The sequence below is a fragment of the Sceloporus undulatus genome, chromosome 1 (genome assembly GCF_019175285.1).
Source record: "Sceloporus undulatus isolate JIND9_A2432 ecotype Alabama chromosome 1, SceUnd_v1.1, whole genome shotgun sequence".
Classification (NCBI taxonomy): domain Eukaryota; kingdom Metazoa; phylum Chordata; class Lepidosauria; order Squamata; family Phrynosomatidae; genus Sceloporus; species Sceloporus undulatus.
In genome coordinates this window covers 219798398-219820418 of record NC_056522.1, presented here as the reverse complement: position 1 = coordinate 219820418, position 22021 = coordinate 219798398, and the positions used below count along the sequence as shown (strand labels likewise).

Below are 22021 nucleotides of genomic sequence, written 5' to 3'. Positions count from 1 at the left end.
GCAGTGTGGTGCTCCATATGTTAATTTCATTTTTATTTTTAAACTTCTCTGTCTGCATTCTGCTCTGTGTTGCAACAGTGAGGATTTTCATTACTGGCAGAATTCAGGAACGCTAGAGGGAGCGACGATTCCATGACGATTGAAGAAGCACGCCGGGCATTCATACAAACTACAGTTCCCAGATTTCCATAGCATTAAGCCATGGCAATTAATGTGATATCAAACTGGATTATTTCTGCAGTCTGGATGTAGCCCTGGTCTGTAAAGTCTGGTGCTTCACCAAAATACAAATCCCAGGATTCTGTAGGTTAATTGCAGTTAAAATGACGTCAAACTGCTTTATTTCTGCATTGTGGACTGGATATACCTTGTATCATATATCTAGAATATGGTTTTCCCAACAGTTTCCTGAAATTCTAGGATTCCCCAAAAGGTCACTAGGGGTTTTGAGAAAAGTCACTAGGGGTTCTGCAAAAGATCATGGTTGAAAAAAACAACCTTTTATTTTGAGCTGTAAATAGTTTCAAGAGTTCTTCCAGTGTAAAAAGGCTGAGAGAGGCTGATCTAAGTATTTAGTGAAGAAACTGGATCAAAACTGATCTGATGAGAACTTTTGTAATGGCTGTTACAGTACAGCCAAAAAGTCCTTGTTTCTTATGTCCCTGTAACCATAATTTCCCTGGGCTGCTAAAGTTAAAACCTCACAATGGATCCTCAAGTATTGCATTCCTCTCTTCCTTTCCCTTCCCTGAACAGTGGTAAGTTAAAAGGTCACATTACAGGTCTTGTCTTAATACAAGAAAAGGAATGGTGACTTATATGTTTGCATTAGGTATATACATCTTTTAAAATTTCTTGCATTCATGAATGTATAAGTGGAAAATTTTGTTCTCTGTGGGTGAGATTAAAGGAGTTTTTGTACCGGTGATTTTTCTTGGTTAATGACTTTTTTAAAAGCAATCATTTCCACAGTTTGTGTATGTGTTTGCGTGGGTGGTGTCTCACTTTGTCAAGATGCTCTTTCACATCAAGTGCAAACCAATTTGTGAGAATTCTTTGCATTCTTATTTTGGACTATGTGTTTGTATATGTATATACAGAAGAGAGACTTGTTGAATGGTCACCACAAACTCCCATTCTACTTTAGATTTTTAAAGAACAACTGTAACTCATGGATGTGACAATTCTAGCAGTGTTAATTTATTAATGCTTGTGCCATCGTCTATTCACGTACAAAAAAAATGAGTACAATAAAAAAGTAGAGCATGGTATAAATTACATATAGATTTAGAAAACTTTAAAAAATCACTAAGATTAAAACATATCAAAAAATGAAGACGATCTTGTGATTAGATAAGAGTAATCCTGGATCAATCAACGGTGATATCAGCAATACATTTTCCTCAATTTTTGTTGCTGCAATAGGTAAAAAAAATAAACTTTGTGAGTTACCATAGAGTCAATATCAGACAGAAGATTTTAACAAAAATATTTTCTGAAGCAGCATTAGAATATGGGCAACACAGAATATAACAAAACAAAAAACAATGTGGCAAATCCTCAATTTCTTGAGTCCAACTAATGCATAAATGGAGAATGAGAACATCTGTGCTTGCTTATGACCATAGGGATGGTTTGAAAATGAAGAGTTGTGAAAGCTTGCCTAAGTTCTGTAAATTTAAGCTTTGCTGAGTAAGCAGCCCTTTGATAGTCAAATTATGGCTATTCTAGGAATTCCAGCTTGCCTTCTTTCCCTCTTTATAACAGGCTTTGCTTTCTGTGTTCAAGCTCTCAGTACCACTCCATTCTTTTTCCCACACATGCATAAAATGCTATAGAGCAAACATTTCCAACTCCATTCTCTGTAGTTAAATTTATTGTTAGGGAAAAGAGCTTCAGTCACTAGCTCACACTGAAGATAAATGTCAACAACAACCTTGAGTAATGCCAAGTAATTTTAAACAAAAGACTGGCTATCTCATAAATGGATTCTATCCGCAGCACAGGATAGAATAATACCAACTGCCGCATAGGGTTATTGGAGGTATTAATAAAACAACAGAGGATACCTTGAACATTCAAAAAACATTTCTGACTACTTTGGAATGGACTCAGACTTTATTATGTTTAGAGTAGGCACATTAAACCAATGGGAATTCTAGCACAATGGGATTTAAGTTAGTTATTACATAGTTATCCTATTGATTTCAGTGGGTCTATTTTAAGAATAGAGTGTCCCAAATCTGCTCTGGCCACAAGAGGGTCAGGACCACACAAACCTCACTGCCTGCTCCCAAAGTGAACTATGGCTGCAGGACCCAACCTGAACCACCAGGAGCTGGGTTATCCTAACTCTTCTTTGCTCCAGTCCAGAGCACTGGAGCACAGCTTTGGCCCACTTTGGAGGCTGCATAGTTTGAAGCAGCCAGAAGCTGTTTCATTTGGTCTGTCTGTTCTGAGCCTAAGTCTCCATTTTTACCACCATTTTAGGATTGGCATTATGACATGCTAGACATGATCAGTTGTGGATACCACTGGGATATTTGAAGGGCTTTTTGAAAATGAAAATTTAAGAGAGATTTTTTAAAGAAATGTGTATTAAAGAAGCATATATTCTCTCTCTCTCTCTCTCTCTCTCTCTCTCTCTGTGCGTAGGGTAGAGTAATTTTTTTTTTAAAGGATGGTGTTGGGAAGGGGGTGGGTTTGACTCTTACTGTACCTTACTTTTTACAAAGTTCCTCATGTGCATAGAGGAAGTTGATGGTGATTCTCATTGGCAGTAGAATCCAGCTTGCAAGCTGATTGTAACTCTATTTTCTGACTTAATGGTGCAAGGCTGTTCAACCATGAAATTGCTTCCTTCATGTAGTGCAGTGCCCTTTTTGTTTGAATTGTCACAGCTTAGAAAACTTGATAGTGACAGTGAACACAGCAACTGGATGACCAGTTTATGCTAGGAACAGGAATACGTTTTCATGTGTGATACTTGTTTTCAGCCACACTTTGATTTTAAGGTCAAAGAAATAATGTTTATGGACAGCAGTATGTAGCCTGATCGGCCAGTACTATGTGAAAATGAAGCTGTTTCTATATAGAATTGTTTCTTTTTAAAATATACAACACCCTCTTAATAACCTTGATTATCTTATCTTGATCACAGCTGAATCCTCCTCCTATTTGTCTCATTTTCCCAGCAGTCTGATGGGGCTCTAAGTTTTCATCCCTCTGAAAATATGAAACATCTTTATACCGAGCCAGAAAGCCATAGTGTCATTTCATGTCTGTGAGAAGTCATGGTGTCATTTCATGCTGTTCCTATGAACAGCTGGATGAATTCAGGCTTGTGATGTACATCAAACAATTCTCAGAAGATGTGTGATCCACAAAATTGCAGGAAGTTGAGTAGGCTTAAAGTTTTTCATTTGTACATCTGGGTTTTCTGCCCGTTCGTCTACTTCCACAGTTCTCTTGTCTCTCCCTGGCTGGAACTATGGGTGAAAAAAGAAATGTGCATACATTGTTTTTAAATGTGTTCATCAAGTTCATAATCTTGGAGACTGTTAATGAACATATGTGAATATTGTTATTGTTCTCCTGTAATCAGGAGGATTGCTTATTTTCTTTTTTCAAATTTTATACAAATACATGTATACAACTAGAAATAAGTACACTTCACTCAATGAGGAGAATAGGTAAAAATGCAGACTAAGAAAAATATATTGGATAGTGTAAGTGTTAGGAAAATAAAATAAATGTATAGAGAGTTCTATGCAGGAACAAAACAAACCTCAAAGTTAAATAATATGACACAAAAAAGGGATACAAGGAAAATGGGTGGGATTTGGAGAAATGTAACAAAATCAAGGCAGAGGCAATTTTAATGTCATAGTTGGAGCAGATACAGGAAACAGGGGGAAAAAATCCATAGTTGGGCAGTATATTTATCAGGACCAATCAAAATGGCATAAAAGAGTACATAAGCTTTTGAATTCTATTTTCTGTTAGGACCAGGAAAGAAAAGGAGGGATCATTATTATTATTTGCAGTAGAGTAGTTTCACCTGAACAAATAACGCTCCCTGTTCTACTTCCAGAGCACATCTCAAACTCTCAAAAGACTTCTGTTTTCTCTTTGAAAATATTTCTTCTATTTCATTCAGCAAACTTCAATTCCTTCCCTGGCTTTCCTCTTTTAATCTTATAACCAGTTAGGCTGCAACATGAAAGAATAAGGGTTTCTGGAGAAGATCGGATAAAGGGGAAATTCTATACTTATAACAGATAAATCACTGCATTGGGAGTAAACAGCACCCAAACAGTTCAAGTAGCCTTAGCTGTGCAAACACAGTCCTGGGCAGTGCTGAGTATGCAGGTTCAAGGCTTGACAACAGGGAAGGGAGTCATGTGATCACCAGTTGTTGTTGGATTGCAACTCCCGACATCCATCACCATTGGCTAGGCTGGCAGTGGTTCCTTGGAGCTGCAAATGGCTAGACTCAATCAGAGAGGCCTGTAGTTGGGCCTACAGGACCAGAGCAGAGCAGTGGAGGATGGGGTCGCCATGAGTCGAGGTTGACTTGAGGGCAGTTAACAAGAACAACAACATTTTTACTTTAAAAGAATTTGCCATAAAAGGTAGAATGTATTAAACAATACAATCCTCTGCCCCATCTTGGATTTGCCCCTTTTCACTCGCTGCCCCTCATTCCTGGAACCTTCTTCCCCCACGAGCAAGAGCCATCACTTCTTTAATCAGATTCAAAACAGAGTTGAAGACCATCCTATTCAGAGAAGCGTTCCCAGGCATTGCATAATTGTCTCTTGCTATTTGATGTTCTTTTGTTGTCTGTTTTATTGAATCATTTCCTGTATTGCTATGTATTTTATATGTATTATCCTATTAGAGAGGCCCTTTCCCCACCACCATTCCCTTTGTGTCGTGTAAGCCTGAGGGCAGGGAACCGTCCAATTAAAAAGACTGTATGTACAGCGCTGTGTAAATTTACAGCGCTTTATAAATAAAGGTTAATAATAATAATAATAATAATAATAATAATAATAATAATAATAAAATAAATAATAATTCAACTTACCAGGGAGTTATAGCTTGGAAAGTTCCTCTTGTGAGAAGAAAGTAGAGAAGAAAGTAGTCAGCTGGACTTTTCCATGTATTTTGTACTGTGGGTATCAGTGCTTATGTATAAGACATCCTATCAGAAGTAGCTTTCAATCACATTTTGTTACATGTTGAAAATTATATTATACCAGCTTGATCAGAATTGTATAGCCTTGTAATCAGAGTATTTTAAATGCACCCAGAGGTCTGTGTGTCACTTAAAGTTATTTTGGGGGGACAGCCCCCCATAAGCTTTGTTTGGCAACCTGAGATGTTATTTCCAAAAATGGAAGGTTATTAGTTTTTCCTGTACACATAAAAATCATTGCAAAGGCCTTTGGATTAAGGCAAGAGAGAAAGCATGCTTTGAAAGGTACACGTTTGGTTATTAAATTCATAGCAGTTTACCTGGCTTGACAATTGTGCTATTGTTTTTCTTATGCCAAATGTGAGAAAAGTGTAGCTGTAATACAGATTCTCCTTGAGCACATTTGTCTTCAGGGTATGTATTGGACCTTACCTATCAAAGCATAATTGCATACTTTTGGTTGGATACTTTAGACATTAGGCAGAATTATTCAGCCCAAGATTTTTATAGGTAAATGACTTCGGCATGTGTCAGTTTGTTAGTCCTATTGTTAGTCTAGTCCTTCTAGTTTTTAAGATTAGGATATAGCACTCATGGTTAAAAATATATATATGTTAACTGTACACATTAGCAGACAGTAAAAAGAGTGGTTAAGCTCTCTGAGTGAAAGCTTATGGCCATGTTTGAAAGCAACCCATTTCTTCCTTTCACAGATTGAAAAAACACTTGTCACAGAATTTTTGTTTGATTCTTGCTTTTGCCTCCATGACAGAAATCCAATTTCTGCAGGAAGCTCAGAGACCAACACATCTGTTACCTGCTTTGTGAAGTGCAACACTGAGTGCTGCCTTAAACCTATTCCTAAATTTGGGGTGAGGTGAGGATACCAGTGCTAAGAAAATAAAGCTTATTGTCATGCTTTATTTAGAATGGCATAGCATTTTGCTCATTAGCCAGTTGTTTCTAGCCTGGCTCCTGAAATTGATTTTATGGAATCATAGAGTTGGAATAGACCTCAAGGGCCACCAAGGAATAAAAAAAAAATCAAGGCACCTCCAGCAGATGGCCATCCACCCTTTGTTCAAAAATCTCCAAAGAAGGAGACTCCACCACACTCTGAGGTAGTGTATCCCACTATTCAACATCTCTTACTGTCAGAATAGCTCTTACTAATGTTAAGGTGGAATCTCTTTTCCTGTAGTTTGAATCCATTGCTCCAGGTCCTATTCTCTGAAGCTGCAGAAAATAAACCTGCTCCATCCTGAATTTTAGAAAGTGTTCGAGTGTGATCAAAAATGCAGCCGGGGGCGGGGGGAACAGCCACATAGAATTTCATCAGGTAAACTTTTCTGTCATACAGAAATCAGGATTATATTTAGAAGGAGAAAGTATGAAAACTATAAAAACAAACCTCAATAATTCAAGATAGGAAGATGACACCATATTATTAGTAGAAAACAGCAATGGAATGACTACTAGTAAAAGAAAAAAAATTGCAAAAATAGAGTTAGAGCTGAATATTAAGGGAAAAAAATAGTGGCCACACATGTACATTAATCAATGTACATTAATCAATGAAGACACTGATTGCTGTACATTGTGAATTAAATAAGATCCTGAAGTAAAAAAAGTTGTATCATTGAATACCAAGTCAGCATCATCTATGCTGGTATTTTTGTATACCATAGGGGGAAAAACCAACTGATTTGAAATATGGTGCTAGGGGAGAGTTCTGTAGATACCAGGGACAGCAAAAACAGAACTAAATGGGTACAAGAGAAATTAAGCCAAAATTCTTACTGGAAACCTGAATCACTAAACTAAGGCTATTGTACTTTGAACATATCATGAGACCTCATAACATTAGAAAAGCCTGTAGTGCTTGGTAAAGTAGGGGGGGAGACCACATTCTAGATGGATAGACATGGAAGCCACATCCCCGAGTCTGCAAGACCTGAGCAGATCTGCTGATGACAGGGTGACTTGGAAGTCTCTCATTCATAGGATCACCATAAGAGGCAGTGGTGTCACCTGCTGTGTGTGTGTGGGGGGGGGGGGGAACAGCCTTCACCTTCCCCACTCTGTCATCTTCATTTTAAAGGATGAACATTTTTCTTCCCCCAACCGTTTCCCTGATTGAAACTTGCCTACTTTCTCTCCTATATAAGCCAATAGTATCTATTCAGTTGTATGGCCACACATTTGAAGTGAAACAGGAAGGTGTGTCCTTAACCATTTACTAGCCTGAATATTATCATAAAAGTGCTTCCCCTCTGTTTCTTAACTGTATGATCCAGCATTGAATGTGCCATCTTCCTTTATTCTTTTTAAGTATCTATGGCGTGGGACAGACCATCCAAAAAGGACAGTCTCCCAGTGCCTAGCTTTGGTCCGTGGGGAAGCTGCAGCCTCCAGACCGCGGGACTTCCCCGTGGACCAAAAAGAACCCGCAAAAAGTGAGTTCTTTTTGCGGCACGATTATGACACTGCAGTGCGCCAATGGCACACTCACGCCATCATAATGGCGCCGTGACGTGCGTACGCTAGGCGTCCGGCACATAATGATGCCGACGCCCATCAGTACAGGGCGCTGCCTTTTTGACGCCATTGTCTTGTGTGAGGGGCGTCTAGAAGTGCCGCCCCTCACACGTGACGAAGGCGTCCTATCGCGCCTGTCTGTACCAGGCCTATGTTTAATTTGATGAATAGGAGGATCTCTTCCAATTTATGTGTTGTTGAGATCAAGGGCCCATTCTTATTTTATGGAGCAATATGGTTGGGAAAATGTGGAAAGAATCTTTAAATTATCTACTTCAGTTATGTCACAGAGGCAAGGAATAATTATTCTCTTAAAGACTGGTACTTTTTCTATTTTTTTAAAATTGGAAATACTCCTTCATCTGTTACTTTGTTCATATTCTGACACATAAGCTTTTTTGAGCTTTTAAGTAAATGAAATTCTTGCACAGAGCAACTTCTGAAAAATTAATGCTGCATTTAGACTTGAAAAATCCCTAAGGAAAGCTTGATATTCAAGCCCACATTTGTAGTATGTCATTGTTATGAACAGTGACAGCTGAAGGTGTGAATGAAGTCTCTTTGTTCTTTCAAACTGCAGACCTATTTATACTGCATAACAGATCACAAGAGAGCCATTTTCATGACACATTTCTCCATCTATCACTTGCTAGATATAAAAATTGATTGGCTACTGCATATTTTGGTTCAACAAAATCCAACAAGTCACTGTTGATATACTTCTTTTAAATGCCACTTTTGTCTAAATGGGGAGGAATGGGGGATGGTGATTCTAAATTATTTTAAATTCCCTTTCTGCTCATGTGTGCAAATTATTGCTTGAAATACAAATGGTTGCAATTTGAGTAATGCTTGGGGTTTGAACAAAATTATTGTACATTGTACATGTTAACGTTTCATCACTAAAATATTACAACAGTTTCCTCTTATATAATAGACATTACTAACTCTTGCCTTGGGTACATGCTTGAAATAGATGGCTATTTCTATAATGCTCTCATAAGAAACAAAAACCATGCCAAAAGGCCTTCAATGTTGCATACAGATACAAAAGATATAATAAGTATAATTGCCTAAAAGGATGATTGCTGGATTCAGTTGCTAGTGTAAACAAACTTTGGATGGAATATTCACAGTTTGTTCAGCTGCTCCCGCTTACACTGACAATGATGAGAAAGTATCATCCTGGTTTCGACAGGCTTGTATACATCCTGAAAAATAGTTTACAATTAAAAGGTGCTTGTAGATTTAGCTTTGTATAATGAATACATTAGTTTTGGTAGTGGACAGTAGTCCCTCAGGCTGGTTAGTTACAGCCCAGATTGGGTTATTGCATTTTGTGGTTACATTTTGAAGAATCTTCAGAATTTCTGCAGAATGCATCAGTAAGGATTCTGGTGTAATCTAACCACTGAAACCATGCTATGTCTTTGTAGCAGTAAATGAATTGGTTCCCATAACCTCCAACTCTGGCATTCCACTTTTTCAGATGCTTTTAAAATGCTTCAGTTTCTCTTCCCTTTTTTCTCACCTTCCCCTTTGTCTTCAGCTTACTTTAGCTGCTGTAAAATGGGTTTAAAGTGAAAAAGTAGTTTGCACTCAATTAACTCAATGAGAGGAGAGGAGACGAAGAAATGGAATCTTCTGGATTCTTGCTCTTCCTTGGGGACTCAGGCAAAAGAAAACTGCTGTAGTATTTCCTGGCATGTGTGGTCTTCCTCATTAATAACTTTTGTCATCTTAATCAAACTCTGGTGTTGCTTGGCCATATATGTCCTAGTTTTCATCTGTGGAACATTGGAGGGTGTGGGTTTTTCATAGTGATCCAAACTCATGCTTCTCTAAATGGTTTGGGTAATAACACTTTAAGTATCATTCCCCCTACTAGGGAATGTGCCCTAGCATTAGCCTCGTCCTGGTATATCCTAGTGAAGATTTGCAAGTCTTATCATCCCCCCAGCACATAGTGCTGTTAATAAGGGAAGGGTCATGCAAGATTTAGTAATTCCAAGCTCTGAAGTTACTGTTTCCAAAGAACTACACTTACTGTCTTTCATAACTATTGCTGAACGAAATACATTAAAGTATCAACAAAAATAATGGTTCTGTAGACTCTGGACATTTTCATTTCAAATAGTATAGACTTACATACTAAATGAGGAACGACAGATACTTGGTTGGCCTTTTTAATGTCAGACTTATTCACCTGTAAAGGGAATTTTAATCTAAATCTAATTCCTATTCCCAAGCAGAGTGGGACCATTGAATCAGTAAAGAAGAAAAAAGTGTTGATTTATTAACAGATTCACTTGTTACATTTTAGTTGGGCTACTGGTCGATGTAGGCCTGGAAATTCTAACTTGTAAATCCCTAACTTGGTTTTCATTTAAAAAACAAAACCAGAATAGACATTTCCTTCAAACCAACCAGGATTTATTTTCACTTTATTTTTTTAAAACTTGTGCACTTTTACATTCATTTATCCTCTTAGGAATCTGCTGGTTCTTCTGGCTTTGGCATATTTAGTTTTAGACAGAGGATCCTCTTTCTTTAGTACTTGGGTGGAATTTCATCTTCTTTTTATTATATTCATGTATACAACTAGATCTGATTACCATGAATATAACTAGAGGAATACTTAGAATGTTTATGAAATAATAATAATTGTTACCTATGATGCAAGGAGACAAATATGAAAAAGAGTTTTCTTTAAAAACTTTTTATTGTAAAGCTGTTATCTGTTTTTGTATCTTCCCTCTTCTGAAACTGTAATTCAGAAAGAATTGTATAGATGCATGGACCCCAGAATGGAGAGGAGAAGGGGGACTCAACCCCACGAGACTAGACTAAAGGGGATGAGCATGCCCTCACATGACTTGATCAGGACTACCAAAGTTTCTGTGTGGTAGCTTTTGTCCTGTTTTGCCCTTGGGAAACTAGCTAAACTCCCAGCTGCAAGCTTCCATCTCTTAAAAAAGAAAAGAGAGAAATAGCTTTGCTCCAATAAGGTTGCAAAGAAAGCAGTGGTTGTTTAATTCAGTCCAGGTCCTTCACAAGACAGCAGTATGTCCTATACAGTAGTCCAAAGTGTTAAACAGAAAGAAAAGCCAGAGTCCAGGCAGAATTCAAGGCAGATGGCAAACTATCCAGCAACAAGGTGACAGTAAGGCTTCTCCCAAAGTAGATGGATAATAGCCATGCTGGACCAAGGGAGAAGTGCTGGGACATTTATAGCCCATCGAGGTCTCAGAGGTGCTCCTTATTAGCAGGCTGCTTCTTACTTAACCACAGAGAATGCTGACATCTCTCCCCTTCCTGGCATCTCTCTGAGTTAGGTACTGAAAAGTCTGGGTCATCTTTGCTGGGGAAGAAGCTATGGTGAACTTGGCACTAGTGGCTTCTGGGAGCTAGGTCCCGGTGCTGATTGCAGGCTCACCTTATGGGACTGCACTGGCATGCCCTAAGGCTCTCACCGTCTTCCTCTAATTACTCAGAGCACAGGCAGGACATGACACATTTCCTTTTTGAATTATTATTTAGAAGTATGCTCAATGAGTATGCACACAAACACAAAGGCATCTATTGGATATTTCATTAAATAAGGTTTATGCAGTCTGTCCAGTGTACATTAATTTGGGAATAAGCTCCACTGAACAAAAGGAGGAAACTAGATACTATGCTTGGAAAATATTAATAATCAAGCTGATTAAATAATACAGTGGGCCTTTCCCTTACACAGGGGATCCGTTCCAGATCCCCCTACGTAAGGGGAATTCTGCATATGCTCTAGCTCCACTCAATATAATGGGGCTTGTTCCTGCAGCACGGTGCGCATGCCACAGGCGTGCATGGGATTACCCCTTCCAGGGCGTTCCAAGCCTTCTTCTGGCATGGCTTTCAGTGTATGCTGAAAGCAGCGTAAGTCATGCCCACATATAACGCAGGTGCACTGTAATTGATGGGAGATAGAATTTTGCTCTTCCTCTGATTGTTATATTTGTTGTGATGACCTGACTGGAAAATCCAGATCGCAACAGAAGGTAATCTTTCTGTCTTCAGTGGTCCTAGGAAACTCCATTTTCTTTCCTTGTTTCATGGAGCATGGGCTTTCACTAAGCATGGGCTTACCTCCTGCCAGAGGAGAAAGGAGGTAGCTTGCAACAGCCTTTTAATCTGCATAGTAATGAAAAGCCTTAAGAGGAAGTCGTACAGTATCATGACTCAGAATTATCCTTCAGTAAGTATCATATACAAGATGTGTTCTTTTCCTGTCATGTTTCTTTAGATTTTCAGTATGTTTTAGCTAGTTTCTCTCAGTTCTTGAGGGCTTTGGAACACTGATGACTCAGATGTGAGTCATAGGGTCATTGAGCAAGAAGGGATCCTAAGGCCCACCCAGAGCAGTCCTGAGAGACAGCAATTTACCCTTCATTGAAAGAGGGTCCAAACCTCCAAGACAGTTGTCTCAGTGTCGTTGTGCATGATATAAGCAAAAGTGACTGTACAGTTCATTAATATGTTATACATAAGCCCTTAGTTCAGAGATGGCAACCAAGCATCCCTCAGATGCAATTGATCTATAGCTCCCAGGATTCTTCACCATTGGCTTTGCTGGCTGGTGCTGCTGAGATTTGTAGTTCAACAACATCTAGAGGACAACATTATTCCCATCTGTGCCTTAGTCTCACATTCATTGTTTGTTCTATATTTGCAGTGATAATTTGATCAATCAACACAGAAGCAGTCTTAACTTGCAGTTTCCTAACAGAATCAATATGAGAACCAAATGGACTTTAAGGAACCTCTGAATGGTAGAGAGGCTTTATATTAACAAGGAACCCAAATATAGGGATACCTTTTTTCTTTCCTTTTTGGCCCTGTTTACAGAAATATATTTTTATAAGGAGGTCTGGGAATTCCACCAGAGCAGTGAAAAAAGTATTTTGCTGATCTTTAATTAGATCAGGAAGATGCCCTCACTCTTCTCAAAGCTGTGCTTCAGCATAAACTATATTTGTCTTTATTCCTGTTTTATATTTAGTTTTGAAAGTTATTTTAGAACCTCACAAAGATTCTTTATTCTTCAACTTTTGGGCTGGTATAAGAAAATAGAAACAATCATGCTATATGGGTCCAAAGCTTTATCTAATCCAACAGCCTTTTCACAAAGGGGGCAATAGTTGTTTATAAGAAGCCTGCCAGTAGGGACCTTATCACACGAAGGGCAAAACGTGGTCGAAATGTCATCCAAATGTTGCAGAAGTATCAGGGTCTGATCATGCCTGGTGCTTCTAAAGTGTAATTGAGGCGTCCTGCTATGTTCCCGTCATAGAATCATTCTCGGGGAAGCCATTTTCTGAATAACGGGATATCCCGTTATTCAGAAAATGGCTCCTCCTGGCTTCCCCGCAAATGATGCCATGACGATTCCACAGCAGAAAGCCTCAATTACACTTTAGAAATGCCAGGCATGATCAGATCCTGACACTTCCGCAGTGTTTGGATGATGTTTCGACCACGTTTTGCCCTGTGTGTGATAAGGTCCTAGGCCATATGTTTAGCTACACTATCCACCTCACCATCCATCTCTCATTCCTCAGCAGCTGATGCACAAAGGCATACTACCTCTGATACTGGATATATAGCCATCCTTGTAATCACTGATGACTTTAATCTCCATGAACTTATCTGGCCCCTTTTTGATACTCTGCAGACTGGCACACATCACTATTAGGGTACCAAATCCCACAGTTTGATTTTGCACTGTGTAAAAAGTATACATACTGTATACATAGTGACCTGTATGCTAGTCTTGAGTCCCCCCCCCCTCCCCGGCACTGAAAACAGTTCTGAATTTCTGCTTCTTAACATAATTTTCTGAGAACAACTGTGCAAAACCTAAATTAAAATACTTGGCCTTGGGCAATGTCCCTTTTCTTTGAATTGTTTTTATATAAATACTCTTGCTTTATGTTTTAGCCCCCAAAGTAAAAGAGTATTCACATGACTGATCTTTTTGGTACTGTCCAGCAAGATCATAATCATGCTGATAGTCTCTTAATTGTAGTTAGCAAATTAGAAAAGGACCATGAGTTCTCCTCCCTCCCATCTCTGATATGAATCATCAGTTTTGCCTTTCCTTGTTGGCTTTAACCATGAATTTGTGTTATAACTAAACTGGTACAATTAGCAATGACCAATGCTGAGAAAGGTTGCCATCTTAATCATTATTTGAATCAGATTTGCTCATCAGCTTCGGCTGATACGTTAGCTGCGACCCTACCTAGGCCGGGGGGACCTTGAAACAGTGGTACATGCCCTGGTAACCTCTCGGTTGGATTTCTGTAATGTGCTCTACATGGGGCAACCCTTGTACCAAACCTGGAAGCTTCAGTTAGTACAGAATATGGCAGCTAGGCTGGTCACTGGACGCTCCAGGGCCAACCATATAACACCAATTTTGTATGATCTCCATTGGCTGCCTGTTCCCTTCCGGGCACAATACAAGGTGTTGGTTATAACCTATAAAGCCCTAAACGGCTTGGACCCAGGGTATTTGGAGGACGGCCTCTCCCCATATAATCCGCCGCGCACACTCAGGTCATCTGGGAAGAATTTATTGACGATCCCTTCTACAAGATATAGGTAACCTCTCAAAGGGCATTTTCCATCTTGGCCCCTCGGATCTGGAACACCCTCCCCGAGGAGCTCCACACCGCCACCTCCCTGGATCTCTTTAAAAAGAGACTGAAGATCTTTTTGTTTCATCAAGCCTTCCCTGATGTTCTGTGATATGTGTGGCCCCCTCCCCCATATGATTAACATCTTCGAGTATATTGCTGGCTTGGTTTAATGTTGATTTTATGTATACTGTGCACTGTTTTGTAAGTTTTAATTATCTATTGCAATTTTTATCTTATATTGTATCGTTATTGCAATTGTTGTACACCGCTGTGATCGAATGGAATAGCGGTATATAAATAATTTTATTATTATCTATGACAAGGACTTCTACCACATTACAGAATTCGTGCATTCTGATACTCCTTTAACTGTCATGGCTCCATCCTATGAAATCCTGGATTTGTAGTTTTTATGGCACCAGAGCTCTCTGACAGAGGAAGCTAAATATCTCACAAAACTACCAATCACAGAATTCCATAGCATTGAGCCATGACAATCCAAACAGCATCAAACTGCATTAATTCTGCAGTGTAGATGCAGCTTAGATCTTAGTTAAGGGCATCAAGATCAGGCAAGTGATAATCCATAGCACAGAGCAATAGGTAGAGTTCTCATTACTTCTTTCTGGGGCCTGTTCATACTACACAGCACAGTTGTTCCAATTTAATTGTCTTGGTTTTAGCCTATGAAATCCTGGGGTTTGTAGTTTGGTGAGGCCTGGGAGCACTCTGGGTGAGAATTTCTAAATGCCTCTCCCTGAATAAGAAATCCCAGGATTCTATAACATGGAAACATGGCAGTTAAAGTGGAACAATAGCACTATAATTGTATAGTGTGAATGAGCCCCATATCTCCTAACTATCATTATAACTCTCATTGAAAGGATTTTTATGGCAGAAGAGCAAGGCAAAAATAAAATAAAATAGATTAGCAGCATGCCTGAAGCAGATGTAAATGATAGGACAAGAGCTGATTCTCTCTATTGTTTTTCAAATTGCCATTTCAGACTACACAATTACAGCACTATGATTCTACCTTAGCTGTCATGCCTCCATCCTATGGGATCCTGGGATTGGCAATTTAGGGAGGGGTATTTCATATCCTCAGTTAGAGAGCTTCTTTGGTGCCTCTGACCAAACAACACACCCTAGAAAGGCATAGGATGCACCAATGGCACTTGAAATAGAATCATAGTGCTATTCTGTTGTGTAAAAGGGTTCAAAGAAAGAACTACAGTGGGTCTCGTTATGTCCTGGGGTTTGGTTCCAAGAGCCCCTATGGATACCAAAATCATGGATGCTCAAGTCTCATTAAATATAATGGCATAGCAAAATGGTGTTCCTTATATCAAATAGCAAAATCCAGGTTTGCCTTTTAGATTTATATATTTTTTGTATATTTTCAATCCATAGATAAAAAATTGGTGAACAAGGAGGGCTGACTGTATACATTTTTCCTTTAGTTATGAAACCTAACAGTTGAGATGTCTGGGAAATAACTAGCATTTTCTAAGGTGCATTAAATCCGTTATTGACTTAATAGTAGATTTGTTACTAGTAAATTATAAAGAGCATTCAGAGAATGAGTACATCAAACCTTTTATTTGTGGTCCTAGTTCCTATTGCTGCTGTTAACTTTCTTAATGTAGAGCAATAAAATACTGGCAGCTAAATTATCCTGTTACAATCCAACAAGTCACCTCAACCACCATGTTCAGTTTGGTTCCAAAATGATAACAGTTACTACTTAAATTGCCCATCGTCACTGCAGTTTCTCATTTCTCCAACTTTTGGTTCTCTTCATGTGATGTATTATCTAGCCTTGCATTGCTGAAAAACATCAATACATTTCTAAGAGGAATAAAATCACAATGGAACAGTTTATGGTCACATAATTTGCACATAGCCAAAGGGAACAATAGTAAATAGGTATGTAGTGCACTCTGTTTTCATGTTATTGATTGTGGAAAATGTGTTTTCTTCACATTTAAACAGCTGTAGTTACTTCATGTGTATTCATAAATCTGCATCTGACAAATTTATGATTTCCATAGGAAAGAACTTCAATCACTAGAATATTGCTTCCACTCAAAATCCATTGTTATGTCCTGAGGAAGACAAAAATAATGTTTTCTCTTGTTTGTTACTTCCTTTGTTTTATGGCTACTGCTAGTTACACTCTATTAAACAGTCATCTTTTTCCTACTGTAGCACTCTTCTAAACAGGGGAAATAAATTACTTTAATATTTTAAGTAACTCAAAATATAAATTTATTTTTACATCTCTATTGATAAATCAACACAGATAGTTTAGGCATTTATAAATCAACCTGCAGTGGATTTGTAGGTGCCAGCTAGGATTGAAAAAAATGTTCTAGAAGCACACCTAACTGTTATCCACATGTTTGCATTCTTGGGAATTTTTGCATTCCTGATAGTGTAATTACTTTCCACCCATTATTCTAGACAGAAACATGTGTTTTCTACCTCCTGTACAGTGCCTGGTGCAATGAAAGACTGCACAATCCTGAGGGAGTGGGAAGGAGAGAACACAAAGGAAAGGAATCTCCAAAGCCAAAATTCTACTAAGAGACAGTGGTGGCTCTTGTTGTTTCATTCCCCCTTCACCTTCAGCAGTTTTGTGTTGTTTCCTTCAGATGTTCCAATGCATAGGACTTTATCACATGGCCCCTATTCTTGCTGTGATTGCATTAATGAAAGGAAGTGCACATATACTGGTTTGGGAGCAATCTGCACCTCTGTTTAAAGTGAAATAATAACCAAGCTGTTGCTGTCCCGCACACTCCTTTCTGCCCTCATCTTTAATCTCGGCTCCCTGCCATAAGCCCTACCCAGCATACCATTTGTGTATTTCTGTGTTTGAGTTTTTAAATTTCTGGAGTTCTGCTAATGCACTTTAACATAAATAAATAAATAAATAAATAAATAAATAAATAATAAGCAAGCTATTCGGGAATAGTGAAGGGGAGGGGTAACAAGGGAGAGGAGGAGACACTGATACCACATGACCACACAATCTTGGAACTGCTACAGGAGCAACTTATTATACCTGAGGTCTACTATATACCAGTGCAATTGGGAGCTTATTGACAGGCTTTCATCATTAGTGGCAAGGGGTGGGGTAACCATGATTGCTGCAACAACAAGAAAGAGATGGCATTCTGGAATAGGTATTGCCAAATATCCAACTTGTATCAAGGTTTAAAAACCATGTGGGATAAAGTCCATGGACCCTAGGCTTGGCATACTGTGCCTCACCATTTCTAGATGGCCTGTGAAGGCTCTGGTGAATCCCAAGCATTTTCCAGACTTTCTGGAAATGCTCTCTTTTGCTATGTTCTATTGTTGCAGCAGCAAACAGTATCCAGGAATGCAGTGGGAAAACTTGCATGAGTGCATAATTATTCTTCCTTAACAACCATATATTGTTGTAGGCACTAAGGAAGAGCCACCATATTGTATACCCCTTGGTATACAACTGCTCACAACTTTAGCAAGAGTGAAAAGGCATGGAAGGGAAGTAAGAAAGCACATACTGGCCTTTTTATCATAGCAGGAAAATGCCTAGGTGAATCTCTGGCCTTCATTCCCTCCTTTCTTTCTCCTTCAAAATATCCATTAGGAAGAGTCTGGACCTTTCTTTTTGGGTGGGAGGTTAATTGCAACTTATTTATTTGTCTAGATCCAATAAGCTATAATGGATTGTCTGACAGTGTCTGACATTTGTAATGGACTATATCTCCCTATATGAGCTGGCCTGGGCTCTGAGATCCTCAGGGGAGGACCTTCTCTCCATCCCACCACCATCACAAGCACGGTTGGTCGGACACAAGAGAGAGTCTTTTCTGTGACTGCTCCTAGACTCTGGAACTCCCTGCCCAGGGAGGCCAGGATGGCCCTTTCTTTGTTATTCTTCCACTCGCAGGGTAAGACCTACTTGTTTAGACAGGCTTTTAAAACAGAAATCTTTTAAGGCATGTGATGGGATGTTGTTATATTGTTTTAATGTATTTTAAGCATTTTAATCTTTCAAAACTTGATTTTAGCATTGAATTTACTTTAATTATTGTAGCAATTTAATTCTATTTTAATATACTATTTTTGTATGTTTTTAACTGTATGGTTTTTTTTAATGTTGTAAGCTGCCCTGAGTTCCAACAACCACAATTGTTTCAAAAGTACTAGTTAAGAATAGCCATGGGATGGAATTTGGGCATAATGAGATAATAGTGTCCATTAAAAACTGAAGAGATTGTTTCCCATGCAGGGTGGAAAACGTGAAACTAAGGCTCATCTCAGCTTCTTCCTGTCATGCTAAACCATGATTTATTGTAATGCTGAAATACACCATCAATGTTTTGAAAACCTATGTGTGTATAAGTGATACACATCTTCTGGCAACTGAGGACCAAAAGTTTCTATTCCTCTTATGGTAGACACTTTATTTATGTAGGAATTCAATTTTTATTCACTTTATTCACTAGGAAATAACTAGTTTCCCAGGTTCTCTCCAATTTGATAGCAAGAATATTACATACTGGATTTAATGTTTTTACAGTAGTAGTTTGATTTTGTTTAACGTACTGAAACCATTTCACATGCAGATGATTACATGCTGATGATCCAAGGTTTTCTTCATACAAAATGCAGGGATGTAGCCAGGATTTTGGGAAGGGGGGGGGTTCCAGACTAAGTGCCACCATTATAATGGGGCTTGGGTGCGGCGGCGCGGCAGCACACACCATTCATTTTATCTAACAGAAGGGGGGGTCCGGACCCCAAGAACCCCCCCTTGGCTACGTCCCTGCAAAATGCTCTTATAAATGTCAAACTGGAAACTGTTTCCTTTGGTATTGATTTATAGTAGTAGAGATGTTGGGCAAAGCTCAAGGCCTTGTTAGTCAAATCTGGGGGAAGTTCAGTCCCACTTTTAGTAGGGAGTAGAAAAATCTAGAAGTGTTTTGTGCTTGTGTGGACATATTTATGAGAGAGTGCAGGCATGCAGAATACGTGAGATTTTTGCAGAAGAAACATGTGTATCAATTTATTCTTTTGTTTATTATGCAGATTTTCAAGACTGAGATATTTTTTTTTCTTTTTCAAAGATATTATTAATGTAATATTTAGTATTTGAGAGCCATAAAATATCTTAAGAGGTAGATTTCATGAGGCTTTATGCTCATATCCTGGTTTCCTACAGTGCAGCTCTGCTTGTTGCTCCTCTGAATCTTTCTTGCAGTTTGGGGAAGATTAATATTCCATTCTCATTCTCCTTTCAGTGCAGCAACCTTGGGGCCTGGCTTCTGGAACCTGATTAACTTGTATGTCATTATTTAGTGCCACAGAATGAATTTATGAATAAATTAGCTTCCTTTTTTTTCCATCTTTGACAGATGCAAGACAAAAGTCTACCCTGATGAACTACCAAACACAAGTGTGGTCATAGTATTTCATAATGAAGCCTGGAGCACTTTGCTTCGTACTATTTACAGCGTTATAAATCGTTCTCCACACTATCTACTTTCTGAGATTATCTTGGTAGATGATGCCAGTGAAAGAGGTATGAATGAACATAAATCAAAATCTATCAAGAAGTAAATAATAACAATAATGGAGCAGTATTATAGCAAGTTTCTAGAACTGCAAATATGTTTTTATTTTTTATTTTTTTAAAAGACATTTCTGTAGTGGTACTGTGCAAACTTTGTAGTGGCATTGTTCGGGGTGTTCTGGGTACAATAGCATGAATGGCAACAGAGAGAAAAGGACATTTTACATGCCTACTCGGTGGTGGTCATAAGCAAAGAGGACTTCTGCCAGCATTATATCTCTGCCAGTGCTTGGGAAAGGTTTTTTTTTTGGGGGGGGGATATAATTCAGGAGAGTCCGTTAGCCATCATGGCCTGTGGCTGTGTTACCTGGACAGTGCAGAGAGTTGTAGTCCAAATGATAACTTCTAATGTCTGATGTGTTCACTGTTGTATTAAGAAGCTGTTTAGAGCAGTGAGGAACTTGCTTCTGCCAAGAGGAGACAGAATGGCTTCTTTTTTTACATACAGACGAATCTGATTTCTGTGCAGAAAATTTTGTACTTAGGGATTATTCTGTACAAAATTATCTTATGATTGTTTTATATGGAAAACAACATTTTCTGCTCAGGAAAGGTTTTTTTTTTCCTGACATGAAATAATATTTCTTTGTCGGTGGTGGTATGTGCCTTCAAGTAATTTTTGATTTATGCAACCCTAAGGGGAACCTATAATAGGGCTTTCCTGGCAGGTTTCATCAGAGGGGTTTTGCCATTTCTATCCTCTGAGGCTGAGAGACTGTGACTTGCCCAAGGTTGCCCAGTGGATTTTTATGCTCAAGCAGGGATTTGAACCCTGGTGTCCAGAGTCCTAGTCCAATACTCAAACCACTATGCCATGCTGGCTCATAGGAATATTATTTTATATACATAAAATGCTGCTTCCTGCACAGAAAAAGATGTTTTTCTGATGTTTTTCAGCATTTTATGTATATACAAATAATATTCCTATGAAGCAGTGCCCCTGATTCCTAACTTTCTCAGGCATTCCAGAAGGATACCATTGTCGATGGTATCGAAGGCCGCTGAGAAGTCCAAGAGCACCAACAGGGTCACACTTCCCCTGTCGATGCCCAGACGGAGATAATCCACTAAGGTGACCATGGCTGTCTCCACTCTGTATGCTGCCCTGAAGCCAGTTTGAAATGGATCTAGATAATTGGCTTCCTTCAAGACAGCTTAGAGTTGGGAGGCAACTGCCCTTTCGATCACTTTGCCCAAGAAAGGTAACAGGGAGACCGATCTATAGATCTATAGTTCTCTCTCACCAGGGGTCCAGGGAGGATTTTTCAAAAGTGGTTTAACCACCAGCTGTTTTAGGCTGGATGAAACTATGCTGTCCCTGAATGATGTATTGATTATAAGCTGTAGTACAGTTTTTACAGCGTCACCTCCCTGGGTGGTCAACCATGAAGAGCAAGGTTTGAGGGGGCAAGTGGTTCTCCTCATGCTTCCAAGGAGCTTGTCCACTTCATTGGTACACTACTATATGTACTATGCTTAAATTAAACAACATTTCTGCTTCTTTGTATGTATGCATGTGATTTTTAAAGAGGAAATGAATAAAGATTATTTTTTTAAAAAAGAAATTAGATACCTTACTCTCTATAGGTCTGACCTTGTAGAGTTTTCAGAAACAATATGATCCAAAATGCATCTATGAGGATCCCAATTAGTAATCATCATTTGAGTGTTTGACTCTGATACTTCAGTTACATTGTCCACAAAATTGTTGGTGGATTTAATTCCAAATATTTATAACCTCCTAGAGGCCTCAGTAGCCTTGGAGCAGGGTTGTTACCTCCCATGTGAACCTGTCCATTCCGTTCAACTGAGACCTTCCACTATTCTTTGCTTTGGAGGTGACAAGCATACAGAAAAGGACATTTTTAAGGAGCTGCTCCCAATTGCTAGAATTCCCTGGTAAACACTCTTTGGAGCTTATTGAACAGCCTCTTAGGATGCTCCCGGTGTGGAACAAAAGGGGGC

The 22021-nt window shown here is 38.9% G+C and overlaps 1 protein-coding gene across 4 annotated transcripts in view; it reads left to right on the top strand.

The window, feature by feature from the left end:
- Positions 1–22021, top strand: part of GALNT13 (polypeptide N-acetylgalactosaminyltransferase 13) — a 268667-nt gene that overhangs the window by 111092 nt on the left and 135554 nt on the right. For all 4 annotated transcript variants that reach the window (XR_006105156.1, XM_042480745.1, XM_042480727.1 and 1 more), the window contains exon 4: positions 19839–20005. Coding sequence is in view for 3 of the 4 variants with exons in the window: in XM_042480745.1 (XP_042336679.1) it covers positions 19839–20005 (167 nt within the window). In the remaining variant the exon portion in view is untranslated. The remainder of the gene's footprint in view (positions 1–19838; positions 20006–22021) is intronic.